Below are 14,231 nucleotides of genomic sequence, written 5' to 3' on the forward strand. Positions count from 1 at the left end.
ATCCAAGATGGCGCTCCTGTGCAAGGCGGACCACTGTCCTCCGGCTGGGAGGGTGCCGGATGTCTGCGGCCCCAAAAGGGTGCTGCCTCAGTGGCTCTGTGGCTCCCGCCTGTCCCAGAAGCTGTCTGCCTCTGTGGTGCACACTCTCACCTGTGCAGACTAAGTTCCTAAGTCGTCCTTTATATTCTAAGGAAATAAAATTACCTTTCACTCACAGGGTTGCCCTGCTTTGTTCTTGTTCCCTGCTTTTCATTGAGAAGTAAACATATTCTCACTAGAAATATCTTCAATCTGTAGGCAGCAAGGTGGGTTGTCATGGGTGATTGGTAAGCTTTTAGTTTTAAACACCAAGTTTGGTTTGGAAAGTGTGCTGTTTACTGAACAAAAAGAGAAAATTATTTTCTTCTTTTGATTTTTGAGTCATTTCCTGTTGAAGCAAAGATTATTTGTTTACTTACTTTCATAATTTATAACAGAGGCAGGAAGAGCATAGTGAGAATGTCTGTCCAGAATTTGTATTTTATTTTATAATAAAAATAAAAGTACCCAGAATATCACATCTCTTCTAAACACAGGCTTCCTAATTAATTCTGAAATTGCAGATGGAACTCATTGTAAAGTTATATGCAGAAGTGATTCAAGTATGTGGACTTAGGATTAAAAAAATTCATCAAATACTTTAAAAAGGTCATGAGGTTCATAAATCAAAATGGCAGAGCACATTTTGTATTAGAGCACAGAGGAGACCTTGAAGCAGACCTAATATAACGTAAGGTGAATCCAGGTGGCCTGGCAGCCACATCCTTTTTGTGGGAATGTAAGGTATGGGAGGTGTGTACTTTTCATGGTCCACCCCCCACCCACCCCCCGCCTGCTGTTGTACAAGGTCAATGTTACTTGAGATCAAACTGGAATATCTGAGGGTGGGTTAAAGTGGCCACTTACTGGTTTAATTTTTTTATAGTATTTTATTTTCTTGTTAATTTTTTGATACTATAATATATATTACCACCTTCCCTTTCTTCCCTCCAAGCTTCCGATATAATTCTCCCTGATCACCTTCAAATGCATGTCTCTCATTAGTTCTTATAGCATGCATATATGTATCTGTATATACATGTCTATTCCCAAATGTAACCTGCTCAGCCCATATGATCCTAGTTGTATGCATCTTCTCAGGGTGGGCTGTTTGGCATGTGATAACCAATTCATGCGTTCTTCCTTGGGGAAGCCAACTCTTCATCAAAGAGGGAATACAAATACTACAAAGTACAGAATGGTATATTATAAGTCGACATAAACATGTTAACATAGCCACCGGCTTTTTTCTTATTTGTATGTACAACTAAAGCCTGAAATGTTTCTATTCAACAGAACCCCTAAGGTGGTGACTCTGGTGCCAATGTCAGCCATGCCTGACTTGTTTTTAATTTTTTACTGTTTAACTCCTGACAAATCTCAGCATTTTGAAAAATGAATTTTTTTTTTTTTTTACTTTTTCACTTTACAACCCATTTACTGACTCCTACCAGTCACCCCTCCCACAATTCTTTTTTCTATCCACCCTGTCCTCCTTCTCTAAGTGGGTGGGGACCTCCTTGGGTACACCTTTACTCTGGCATATCAAATCTCTGACATGCATGTCATTTCCCACTGAGGACAGACAAGGCAGCCCAGCTAGAAGAACATATCCCACAGACAGGCAACAGTTTTTGGGACAGCTCCTACTCAGCTTGTTCAGGACCCACATGAAGACCAAGCTGCACATCTGTGCTGCTAGGTCCAGCCCATGTATGTTCTTTAGTTGGTGGCTCAGTCTCTGAGAGCCACAAGTGTTCAGGTTAGTTGACACTGTTGGTCTTCCTGTGAAGTTCCTATCCTCTTAGGGGCTGCAATTCTCCCCAAATTTGTTTAATAAGAATCAGCATGTTAAGAATTTGGCCATTATTTACAAGTCACAGATGAAACTATGAAATGGCATCAACTCCCATGACAATATTGTTCTCTTAAATTAAAATGCGAGCCCATGGATCCCTTGTTCTGTCACCCTCTGTTGGCGATACTGTAGACTTTTGGAAACAGTCAAACTTGTCACAGGAGAAAAGGTGAATGTTTAGAAATGAGTTTTGTCCCCAATCACAAAAGAACACACATGATATGCATTCACTGATAAGTGGATATTAGCTCAGAATAAGCAAGATACAATTCGCAAAACACATGAAATTCAAGAAGAAGACCATAGTGTGGATACTTCTATCCATCTTATAAGGGGGAACAAAATACCCATAGAATGAGTTACAGAGACAAAATGTAGAGTAGAGACTGAAGGAATTACCATCCAGAGACTGACTCACCTGGGGATTCATCCCATTTACAGTCACCAAACCCAGACACTGTTGTGAATGTCAACAAGTGCTTGCTGACAGGAGCCTGATATAGTTGTCTCCTGAGAAGCTCTGCCAGTGCCTGACAAATACAGAAGTGGATGCTCACATCCATCTCTTGGACTGAGCATAGGATCCCCAATGAAGGAGCTGGAGAAAGGACCCAAGGAGCTGAAGGTGTTTACAGCCCCATAGGAGGAACAACAGTATGAACTAACCAGTAACCCCAGGGCTCCCAGGGTCTAAACCACCAACCAAAGAGCACACATGATGGGACTCATGGCTCCAGCTTCATATGCAGAAGGGGATGGCCTAGTAAGACATCAATGGGAAGAGAAGCCCTTGGTCCTGTGAAGGCTCTATGACCCAGTGTGGGGGAATGTCAGAGCTAGGAAGCAGGAGTGGGTGGTTTGGTGAGAGGGGAAGGGGGAAGGGGATGGGGGAGGGTATTTTTCGAAGGGGGAACCAAGAAAGGGGATAACATTTGAAATGTAAATAAAGAAAATATCTAATAATAATAAAAAGAAATGAGTTTTGTTTGCTTTATGAGATGCCAAGTATCCTGTGCTCTCTATCAGACAGATGGTTTGATAGATGCTACAGGTCCACTTTGAACTGGTCCAGGAGCCCAAGCTACTGTAGTCTTAGATAAGCTACCTAATAAAGCATGCATTTCATAATTAACACCCATCAGGTAAGTGGGGGAGAGTGCCTCATGTGCACTTCATAAAGCAGTAAGAATGGTTACCTCAAAATCAGTATGGTGAGCTCTCACAGGGTTGCCAACCTTTTATTCCACCCTCCCCAAGACAGCATACCAATCTGCAGCAGTTCCCAGATACTGTACCTTAGCTCTGTTAAAGGTGAAAGATGCTATCCACGGAAAGGGGTGGGGGAGAAAGAACAGAGAAAGATGATAACCTCAGATGAGGTTGGGCTTAGTGGGCTTTGCTCCTGTCCTTTCCTTGTTGACAGCTGACATTGACAGTGGCTCTTAGCACAAGCCTGGCCCTCAGGCTGGCCTCAGAGGATCAGGGATGGAATTAATTCCTGTTGAGCTGAGGTTTTTCCATGTATCTGGCTCTTTCCACCTCTATCTATTCCCCGGTTCCTCCCTCCCTCCCTCTTTTCCAGGGAAGCAGTTCTCTCCACACCTGTCATTCAGGCTCTCTGGCCCTTTGTCTTCTTACTAAGGGAGGAGATGGTCTAGAAAGCAGAGAAAAAGAGGCGAGAAGGTCAGGCTGTCTGTGTCACTGCCTCATGCAGTGGCAGAGACTGTGTTGTGTCTCTTACCTCCAGCTTTCTGTCTAGATCCATCCGTCATGTTCCTTACCACCACCACCACCACCACCACCCACCATCCTTCTATAGGTCAGGAGAAGGCTAAGGCTGTCTGCATATCGAGAACTTGCCTGACCACTCTCTGTTGATGACTTTAACAATGCCCACAGCTTTAATCAGTCCCTTTACTTCATCTTCCTCAATCACTGCCGGGAACTAACATTCTTAATTGAAAAAGTGGGAAGTTAGTCACAGACAAGTTAAATCATACAGTCAGTTCAGAGGGAGAACATGACCTCCCAGCTGAGGAGCTGGCTGCTCTGACTGCCAGCCTTGGTCTTGCTGTTTCCCCACCCCCACCCCCACTGGGCACATCCTGGTCAATCAGAGATAGATGCTTCCTGCTGCCTCCAACTGTGGTTGGCTCATCGTGGTTTGAACTTCAATATCTTATTGGGCGGTGGGTGATAAGGCAACTCCAACATAGACAATCATGGTTTGCCCAGAGATGAGAGTTCCACTGTGAGTGAATTCTTACCATCACCTAAAACCGTGGCTGTCACCTTGACCTCTGTTGCCTCTGTCTCATCCTTGGCCCTGGCCAACAGGATTTCCTAGGGCTGTGAACTCTGTCAGTGTCACGGGTGTGATACATGGAAAGGATTGCTCAAAGAAACCATTGTCAAGACTCAGCATGGAGGACAGTCGCTTTTATACAACTATCTTCTTTGAGCTGCTGAGCTACTGATCAGTCAACAGCTCTTTATTTGGCTTCAATCAGGAGCTCAGCAAAGTCCTATGTGACCTCTGCACACACAGTGTTCTAGGAGTAGAACATCAAGTCTATTACATCAGTGACCTTGAACGAGCTCTCAAAGTTTGTAGACGTTTAATGGCTGACACAGATGAGTTAAGTCATCTAAGGACACGGAAATAAAGGCACTAAGAGAAAGGATACAAAGAATGAGCATGGATAGATTAGAGACATTAGGGGGTAAAAATAAGCCAATAAGGAAAGTGGTAAGTTTTCCTATAAACTCTCAAATGAGAAACTTCTACAGCTAAAAGCAAGTTGGTGCTTATGTTTTTTTATGTTTGTTTCATTAATAAGCTTTCAGTCCTAATACATATTCACCTATATACAGTTTGGCATCTTTACTGTAATCAAAGAATATCTGTATGATTAAAATTATTTACTAGTATTTTAGTTTGATCATCTGAACTATATGTATCAGGATTGACTTGACATTCATGGTGAAACATTTAAGAGACCTAAAGTTAAAAATTACAAATAGGAATTATTGAGTTATTAGAGTTTATCCCTTGAGGAATCAGTCATATTTAAACTCAGTATTATCACCTGTGCTTTTGCACTGTGATGCCATGTAACCATCTCCTTTTTAAAAACTCATTTCCATGCTTGCTTATAATGTACTTTAATACACCCATCCCCTCTATTACCCTATTCTCCTTTCCTTTCCCTTTCAAATCCTAATGTCCCCCTTACATTCAGGTCTCCCCTCCTTCCTCCACGTACAAGATAAACCATGCTGCACTTTGTGAGAATGACATGTGACATGATATAATCTCCATTTTCCTGTTTATGGAATTTCATTCTTCTTTATGGCTAAACAGAACCCCACCGTGTATATATGCCACACTTTGTCTGTCTGTCCATCCATCGGTGGGCAGCTAGGCTGATTCTAGCTTGGCTATTTTGAACATCATTTTGATAAACATGGATGTGCAGGTATCTCTATGGGATGCTGACCTGGACTCCTTTGGGTACAATACCCCAGAATGGTATAGGCGGATAGAATGATGCTGACTTCCACAGTGTCTGAGCTCATTCACACTCCTCTCTGTAGTGTGCACGTGTTCCCTTTTACTGAATTCTCGTCAAATTTTTGTTTTCATGCAACAAATTGTTAATTAGTATAATTCACCTGTCAATTCTTTAACCCTCTAGAGTGTTCATTTTTATGAGTGACACAAGTGTGAAGTGTCTACAAGGGTTTCCACTCATGAGTGGAGACCCATTCCTGTTTCCCTATCTTCCTGCCCTACAAAATGAACATTGACCAACCATATTTCACCTTCTCGGCTCTTCTGAAAGTAAGGTGCCCCTCCAGCCAAATCTTCATGTTGTGCTTACTTCAAAATTTATTTTAAGTTTTACGTTTTCATTTGGTTTTTGGAGTTGCTACTTACTGAGAAGAGCTTGCCTTTGAATAAGCTTTATTCTTGTAAGTCATTGAAAGGAACCCCTGGGATGCTTAAGATCGTGTGGAAGGGCAGCTCATGGTCAGGTGCAGGTACAGAATGCAGACCCTGCATTTTATAGTTTCCTGAGGTGGTGCTGCATTCTGGACCATATGACGAGTCTCTAATATTGTTTGTATGAAAACCCTCGGCTGTCCAGTCTTCCATGGCAGTCTGTTGGGCTTCGTTTTGGCATCGCAGAGCTTCTGTCTTACATGGCTGAATTTCTTGTTTGGGGGAGTTTGGGTGTTTGGAGAAAAAGGACCAGAAGTGGATTACCTGATCTTGACACAGAGTTTTAAAACTTTTCTCTCGATACCCAGCTCCAGGCAGGAGGATTCTCCCTGGTAATGGAGCCAGCTCCACACACTTTTGTGCATAGTTTGGCCTCTCAATGATTTTCTCTTTCTGGAAAAAAAAAAATGATATGCATCACAGGTTTATTTCTAAGTATGAATCTCCAGGAACTACTTTTGAGGATGCTTTTTTTTTGAGACCATTTGAACCCACTAAAAATACCATTACTACACATATATACATTTAAAACACATGCTACTGAGATCACTCAGTGTTGCTTATATGTATTTACGGCTGATCTCTTGGGACTGGTGAACATATGAAGGCCGGGGTTGTCCCTGAAGAAGACTGTGTCTCCACCTCACAACAGCCATTAATTGCCTATAGCTCTTCTATAGCTCTAGTCTCTGGATGACCTTGCAAGAATCCCTCGCCCACTTTGGCCCATCTATTGATGTTGTCATTTTATAGGTCTTGCTTAAGCAACCACGTGGTTGCGATTTTGATACAGCTCCTCTATCATTTCTAGAAAGCAACGTCTCAGCCCTCTGGCTCTTACAACTTTTCTATCCCTCTTGCGTGATGTTTCCCTGGTCTCGGGGGTTTCATGTCAAATGGGTCAGTTGGGGCTGGGTACCACAGTCAGGGGTTCTCTGTATTGTGCCAGTTGTGACTCCACTCTTGACATTATTAAATTACCCTGGTGTAAGGAGGAACTTTGGCTCCACGTTGCCTGTACCAGCACTGCTCTAGGCCTAAGATGTCTATCCCCTACAAGCAAATTTTGGAGGGAACTAAGCAGCTACACAGGACAGACTTTGGTCTAGAAGCCAAACCTCTTGTGTCCTAGAAACCTTTCTTTGTCCTTTCTCCTATGGTGGTCCATTGATTTCACTAGGCCAGGGGAAGAGGTCCAGGATTCTGCATACAAACAGAATAAAGGTTTTGTTTGAAATGGCCGGTTCCATTTACCACCAGATGGCGCTATAGTATTACCAGGAAATGCACATGTGCTAAACCAGTGGTGTCATAAACCAGAGGAGAAAACAAAGCCGGTAGAGTATATAGGACCACAATTTTCTCTTTGTAGGGGTTGATCAGAAACATCTGTCCAGCAGAACCATCAGCAAGAAAACGGCCACACCCAGGGAGATCATAATGCTTGCTCTGATTGGAGCCTTTCTGTTGTAAGTTTCCAAATTGATCGTGGAACTGTGGTTGCCACATGAGTGAAAGAATAGTTAGAACAGTCTCAAGCTTCAGTGTCCAGTCTGTAACGTATTCTGGTCCAAGTCTCTGTCCATGCCGTAGCTTGTAGAAAGTAACTCTAGAGTAATTTTGAGCAGTTTCTATCTGCTGGCTTAAGTCTTACTAGCTAGACATTGGCAAGGGTGATGTCATTCTTCACCATGGCATCTTTGCTCAAGTGTCTCTCAGGACAGACAGGTGAAGATCAAAGGCTGTGTGTATCCCTGGATCCAAATGACCTTCCTGAAGGATGAGTGTTCAACACATAGCACGCAGGTGACACCTCCTATCAGGATGTGAAACTTTGATCGTGACCTCTTGAAGAACAAAAGTTGTAAATTAACCAAATTCTAACATGGGCCGTTTTATTCTCATGTTCTGAAGTTGTTCCTTGTCCCCTATCTTTTACCTTCCTTTTTAGGCTAAGATGTTCTATAAAACTATTTTGTTATTAGTAAGAAGAGAAGATTGGTGTGAGTCTATGAAATAAACTCAGCCTTGGTTCATAATGTTGTTCAAAAAGTACCCAGGGAAATATTCCTACCAAATAACAAACAAACACGCAAACAAAAACTCCTTGATTTTTGTTTTGAAGGTAAACTCACCAGACAGTGGACAGACAGTATTTTCTCTGGAACACTTGGAGATTTGCCTGAAGGAAGCAGAGGAAAAGGCTAGAGCTCTGTTGGAACAGGTAATACCTACCATGGGGACTGGAAAGATCTGCTGCCGAGACTGCCCGAGAGCACATGTCAATCTTTAACCTCAGACCCACTGACGCAGCACACATGTACACATACACACAAACACATGTGAACATACATACGCACATATACACAGATGCACATGAACACTCACAGGCACATACACGCGAACACACACATAAACATACACACATGAACACACACAAAAAAATACACACATGAACGCACACACCTCCTTCATTTCCATCAACACTTCTTTTAATGTACAGAGAACTTTTCACCCTTCAAAGCTTTGTTTTTTACATTTGGATTTTATTTGATTTTCCTTCACTGCAAGCTCCCGGGAGTCCAGTGGGCCTTCCCTAAGCACGTGGTTTCCCGGAAAAGGCAATGTGTATTTATTTGCATTAAAAACAAATAAACTCAGAGGCAAATGAAAACCTGTCAGAACCACACAGATTCTTCTCGAATGTTCCTGGGAAGTTGACTCTGTGGAGGGGTCTTCCGTTTTGGGTTCTCTAGCACTGAGCAAAGCAGGTCATAAGCGCTGCTTGGCCTGTGTGGATGGCCTGGACATTCCACAGTGTGTGCTCTCTGTACACAGCTAGGCCTTGATTTTAGGCATAGTGGGTGTGGGTTATCAGAAATTCTCAACCAGGGTCTGTACCATTTCCTAATAATACTGTATTTTGAAGAAGAAGAAGAAAAAAAAAACTAACAAAACCAAACCACAACCAAAATCAGTGTATTGTTCGTTGTTATGGACTCAGAGTAGAAATCTTCCCAGACCTGAGTCGCCCTATGTGGCACAAGGCCACCAATGTGCACCCTTAATGACAATGAGTAGAGGGTAAAGGACAGGAGGTCCCAAATGACATAAATCTGTATTAATTTCTTATCGATAGGGATAGAGTTGTCAAGAAGCTATTTTATGAGGCTTTTAAATTAGCAAGGTATTATACATTTGAGTCTGACAGGAATGTTTGGGGGACTTGAAAGGAGAGGCTTGTGTGTGATGAGGGGAACTTTAATTGACATGCAAAGGAACCCGCTCAGCAGCCTTCATTTTCTTTCCACTCTATAAGAAGTCTGTATAGTCTAGGGACTGCGTACTGTGTAGCGACTAAAGGTAATTGATGCTGTGGTTTTCACAGGACTTTCCTGGATCAATGAAACCGTGGTGCTCCCCTGGGAAAATGTCCGCTGCAGCTCCATGCCTTGTGGTTTTCCTGAAATAAATCTCAAACGACAGCAAAACCATGATTTATATAGAAAATAATGACTGACATGACACTGTTTCAAACTACTCCCTGAGGAAGACCAGAGTTTCAGAGCAGTTTTGAATGCATAACTAAGAGAGATCTCACACACACACACACACACACACACACACAGATGTCTGTTTATTTTACAGTCAAAAGCTTTTTATTACCAGTTTTTCCCCCTACTCTCTGAGACATGTTGTTGCTATAGCCCAAGTGGCCTCAAAGTCACTATATATCCAATACTGACCTCAAATTCATGACAATCCTCCTGCCTCAGTCTCCTGAGTCCTGAGATTAAAAGTGTGTCTCCATAATCTCAGCTCTGATTTTTTATTAAAATAAATGAGATTCAATTCATTCATGATACTTGTTTTTCATAAAATATTCTTACTTGACACAAATCACTCCTAGTACTTGAGTTCCTAGCTGGAAGAATTTCTTGATGTAACAGTAAGCAGTTAGCTATAGTTTTTCAGCATTTAGGAAATTAAGTATCTAAAATGGAAGTGGACTTCATCCAAAGTTTCTGTACCTGCCAGAGTAAAAGGCTAGTGAACTGCTTGGGGCAGGAAGGTGTGCAAGCCAGGTTCCCAAATAGCTCATGGAGAGCAGAATCAGTGGACAGGTAGAGCGGGATTGTGGGTACTCTTATGACTCCAGGTGAGCTACATGGTAACATTGGGATTTAGAGTCTGAGTTACTGTCCCAACACAGTTTTCAACATTTCAGACTTGTATGACCAGGAGAATTTAGCTAGAAGCTGGCATCAGTGTGACGACCAGAAAGAATGATGAATAAAACACATCATGAAGATTTACAATATTATGGTTGTAATTAATTTGGGCATTTTATTACGCTTGGCTACTTCTATCTACGACTGCAGTTGAAACAGATCAATCAAATATAAGCATAGCTCCCAAAGTGTTCCACCCTGACCCTTCGCTTTCTGCTCTAACCTTGTCTTTGAGAAGAAAAAGAACTGTAGTTAGTTGAGTCTAGGAATAACTAATGAAAGTCAGAATGAGTTTAGATGCTATGACTTGCAAAATGGAGAGTTGCAGTGTTTAAGTGTGCAATACACACTGGGTGTGAAAGAACTCTCCTGATTCTATGAGAGGGTTGGCCCACGGGAAGCCAGGTGGACACCGCAGCCTTTCCAAGCTATTGTTTCTGTGCAGTAGCGATGAGGCATAGACAAGATGCAGAAAGAGCCTGGTGTGGCTTCCATAAAGAAAGGCTTACTAGTAGTCAAAATGAAGAACGGCAGAAACTGGAGAAAAACAAAAGCCTGGTACTTCCATTTCTAAACTTGCGTGGAAAGCAGTGTGAGCTTTGTTCTTTCTACTCCCAGTGAGACTTTCTGTTCCAACAGACGCCATCTTTCCTTTAGCTGGCTATGTGAACGTTCCCCAAGGCTCCAAGTAAAGCTAGGAACATCATTGATATGCTGCCACCCTGTAGTTCTTCTGACACCTATGGAGTATACAAAGACAAGCATTTTACTTTTTCTCCCGGAGTCTCCTAAGCTCACATCCTACATGCAAGAATATGACAAGCCGTCTGCGATGCACTGTAAATGCTCTTCAGTGAACAAATGCAGCATCTCTCTCTCTCTCTCTCTTTTTAATTTATTTGTTTGGTGTGTGTGTGTGTGTGTGTGTGTGTCAGAGGACACTTTTCAGATGTTCTTTCTCTGCTCCCACGACGTGGGTCCCAAGGATGGAAATTATCAGCTTGACTGGAAACACCTTCACCTCCTGAGCCACCATGCTGGCCTAAGGAGCTAAGGTGGGGTTTTTTTTTGAGTACCTCAAGAACTCCAAGTGCAGAGCTTAGCTTTGCGGCTATTTTACTCGACAGAGACAGTAAGGGGCTCTGCTATGATTCCCACTTACTAGAGGAGGGCAACAAGACTCATAAACACGCTCATTTCCCCAATACTGTACAGTCAGAAAATAGTGAGCCTGGCACTGGAACTCAAATATGTTTAACTGACTCTCAAAGATCTTTTAAAAAATGTCTTTATAAGTTTTTTTTTCATGAAATATATTTGATCATGTTCCTCCCTCCTCAATTACTCCCAGATTCCCTCCTCCCACCTCCCCACCCAACTTTATGCTTTCTCTTTCTCCCTCTCTCTCAAAAACAAAATAAAAATAACAACCTGAAATCAAAACAAAGAAAAAAATTAGTAAGATTAAAAAATCAAAGTAAAGCAAAACAAAACAACCCATCCCCCAAATGTCCTACCTGCTCCCAAATACCATGGAGTTGGTGTTGTGTTGGCCAACTACTTGAGGATATGGAGCCTGTACGGTATATGGTTTAGGTACCCAGTGATGCCCCATTGAAGGAAAATGATTTCCCCTTTCCCAGCTGGAATCAACTGCAAATAGCTTACTGTTTAGTGGTGGGATCTTAGACGATCCTATATCCACTCTTAGCACTGGGACCCCGTCTGTTTGAACCTCTGCAGGTCCTCTGTGTGCTGCCACAGTCTCTGTGAGTTCATATGTGCACCAGTACTGGTGAGTTGTTGGCTAAAGGGGTCCTTATGAGCCCACCACACACACACACACACACACACACACACACACAATCTTCAGAGCCTAGTGCTGAGGCTATTGATTGCTCTCTACAACTTGATGATAAGGCCCTGGTCCCGAAGGCAACCCTCACAGTTCTTAAGAATATGTGAGCATAAGCCAGTGATACCAAGAAGATTTTTCTCTACCCTGCAACAGTGAACAGGAAGAATTTATCCTGATTCCTTAACCGGGGTTTCGACCCTTGAGGACTTGCTGAGCAGATAGGTTGGCAGGCCCTTCCTCCAAGTTTCTGATTTACTAGAGCTGGTATAGGGCTTGATAATTTACATTTCTATCAAGACCCCATCTAGTTTCAATGCAGTCATTTCAGCTCACCCAGCCCTCAGGAGGGTTTTCTTCCTTGTTACCCAGCACTCCACAGCTGTGTGGAGCAACAGGGCCACTTAGGATTCGGTGTGGGCATGAGGGCACGACAGGGACAACCCAAAAAAGGGGAGAGGCTGACCTTTCCTCACACAAAGTAAGCAGGCGTGGCGGTAGGCACATGGAGGTCTGAGCTTTGTCTCTTGTGCATCCGCAAATGTGGCATCCACCCTCAAGGACCAGGAGACTCTGCAGCTGCACTGTCTATTCACAGGCCAGGCAGCAACTCAAGAAGAGACAAGCACAAGATAGGAATTTTTTTTTTCTGGAGACTTCTGGTAGCCTCACATACCATTGACCTCTCGTATTTGCATTAGAGCTGAGAAATACAAGTAATTAGTTGTACACACAATTAATAATTGTTTTAATTGTCACTAGCACAAGCGTGTGGGATTTTTTTTTTCATTAAGAAAGGAAGAATGGATATTTAGTAGAAAAAGGCCTGCGACATTCCCAGCACCACCTGCGAAGGAGAGAATTCTTTCACCACTGAATCGTCTTGACACCTTTGACAAAAACATTAATTGTCTGGGATGTATTGCTTAATCCCTGAACACTAAATGCTGTCCCTGGGGCTCTACCTGTGTGACCTTCAGCAGGCAGTGCTCTCTGGAAGTCTCAGTTATCAAAGTATTCCTGGAAAGATATTTATGCTCTTGGGCGTTTTACAAGAAGAGACGCATTTGGGATATGCTACAGTATCTCAGACTAAGATCAGACTAAGACAAATGAAATACGCTGTTTGCTATTTCATCCTAAATGCCTGACATCATAGCCATGCACCTCAAAGACACAGTAGCCACTGGATACCTTTTAAGCTTAGAACAGACATAGGGAATATAACCAGGAAGGAGTATTGTCCTGGGAACCTCGACTCCAGTGTTCAGAGGAAATATCAGCAAAACACAGAGCCCAAGTTAGCAGAGAGTGGCACACAGTGAACTCTAGGATGCCCGACTTGTTGGAGTTGTGTGAAAACAAAGGTAAAGACAGATTATCTGCACTCTTTATTTCAAAGAAAGAAAGTATAGTGTGTGCTTTCTAAGTGTGAATAAGAAAGTTAAACATAATCTAAGAAGAGGTAAATGAAAAAGGAAAAATATCCAAGGTCTCTTCTGCTGCCTCTGTATCCTTTTCCCCTGTGGACTTAGTCTGACTCTTTGCAAATTCCCAATGTGGGCCCTAATGGCTTGGAAGGTTGTTAAAGTTGAGATCTTGACAACTTTAGTTAGCTAGCTTTGTATGTTGTTCATTTTGGGCCTTTTGTGTGTTGTTCTGTGCAGTGCTCTGTTTTACAAATATTTACTGAGCACTGTGCTGAAGATAGGGGTCACATTACTGAAGAGACCAGCCACTTCTCTCACTCGAAGACACTCATGTGGAAAGGACACTGGCCCTGACACATAGGTGCTGAAAGCACAGAGCTTCCAGTGCCCCGGGCCATTTGCTGGGCCATGTTAAGGAAAGCCTAGGGGGGTGGTCCTGCCTGGGAAACCGGCTTATTGAGATTATCCAGTGGGCTCTTGCCCTTGAGAAAATAGAGATTGTAGTCCCTTCATACTCTGTGTGTCTGTCTCTGCATGGTTTCTGTGTGTCTGTTTATGTGTGTCTCTGTCTCTCTGTTTCTGTTTCTGTCTTTACATTGCTCTGACATTCTCTCTGTGTCTGTCTGTCCCTGTCCCTGTCTCTTTGTCTCTCTGTCTCTCTGTCTCTGTCCCTCCCCCTCCTTCTCTTCTCTTCTCTTCTCTTCTCTTCTCTTCTCTTCTCTTCTCTTCTCTTCTCTTCTCTTCTCCTCTCCTCTCCCCTCCCCTCCCCTCC

At 42.9% G+C, this 14,231-nt stretch overlaps 1 protein-coding gene across 1 annotated transcript in view; it reads left to right on the forward strand.

Moving 5' to 3' along the window:
* The window catches only part of Ccdc192 (coiled-coil domain containing 192), a 197,937-nt gene that overhangs the window by 20,376 nt on the left and 163,330 nt on the right, over nucleotides 1-14,231 (forward strand). The window contains 1 exon segment of the mRNA XM_021150372.1: nucleotides 8,068-8,166. Coding sequence (XP_021006031.1) covers nucleotides 8,068-8,166 — 99 coding nt within the window.

Source organism: Mus caroli, chromosome 18 (assembly GCF_900094665.2).
Source record: "Mus caroli chromosome 18, CAROLI_EIJ_v1.1, whole genome shotgun sequence".
NCBI lineage: Eukaryota > Metazoa > Chordata > Mammalia > Rodentia > Muridae > Mus > Mus caroli.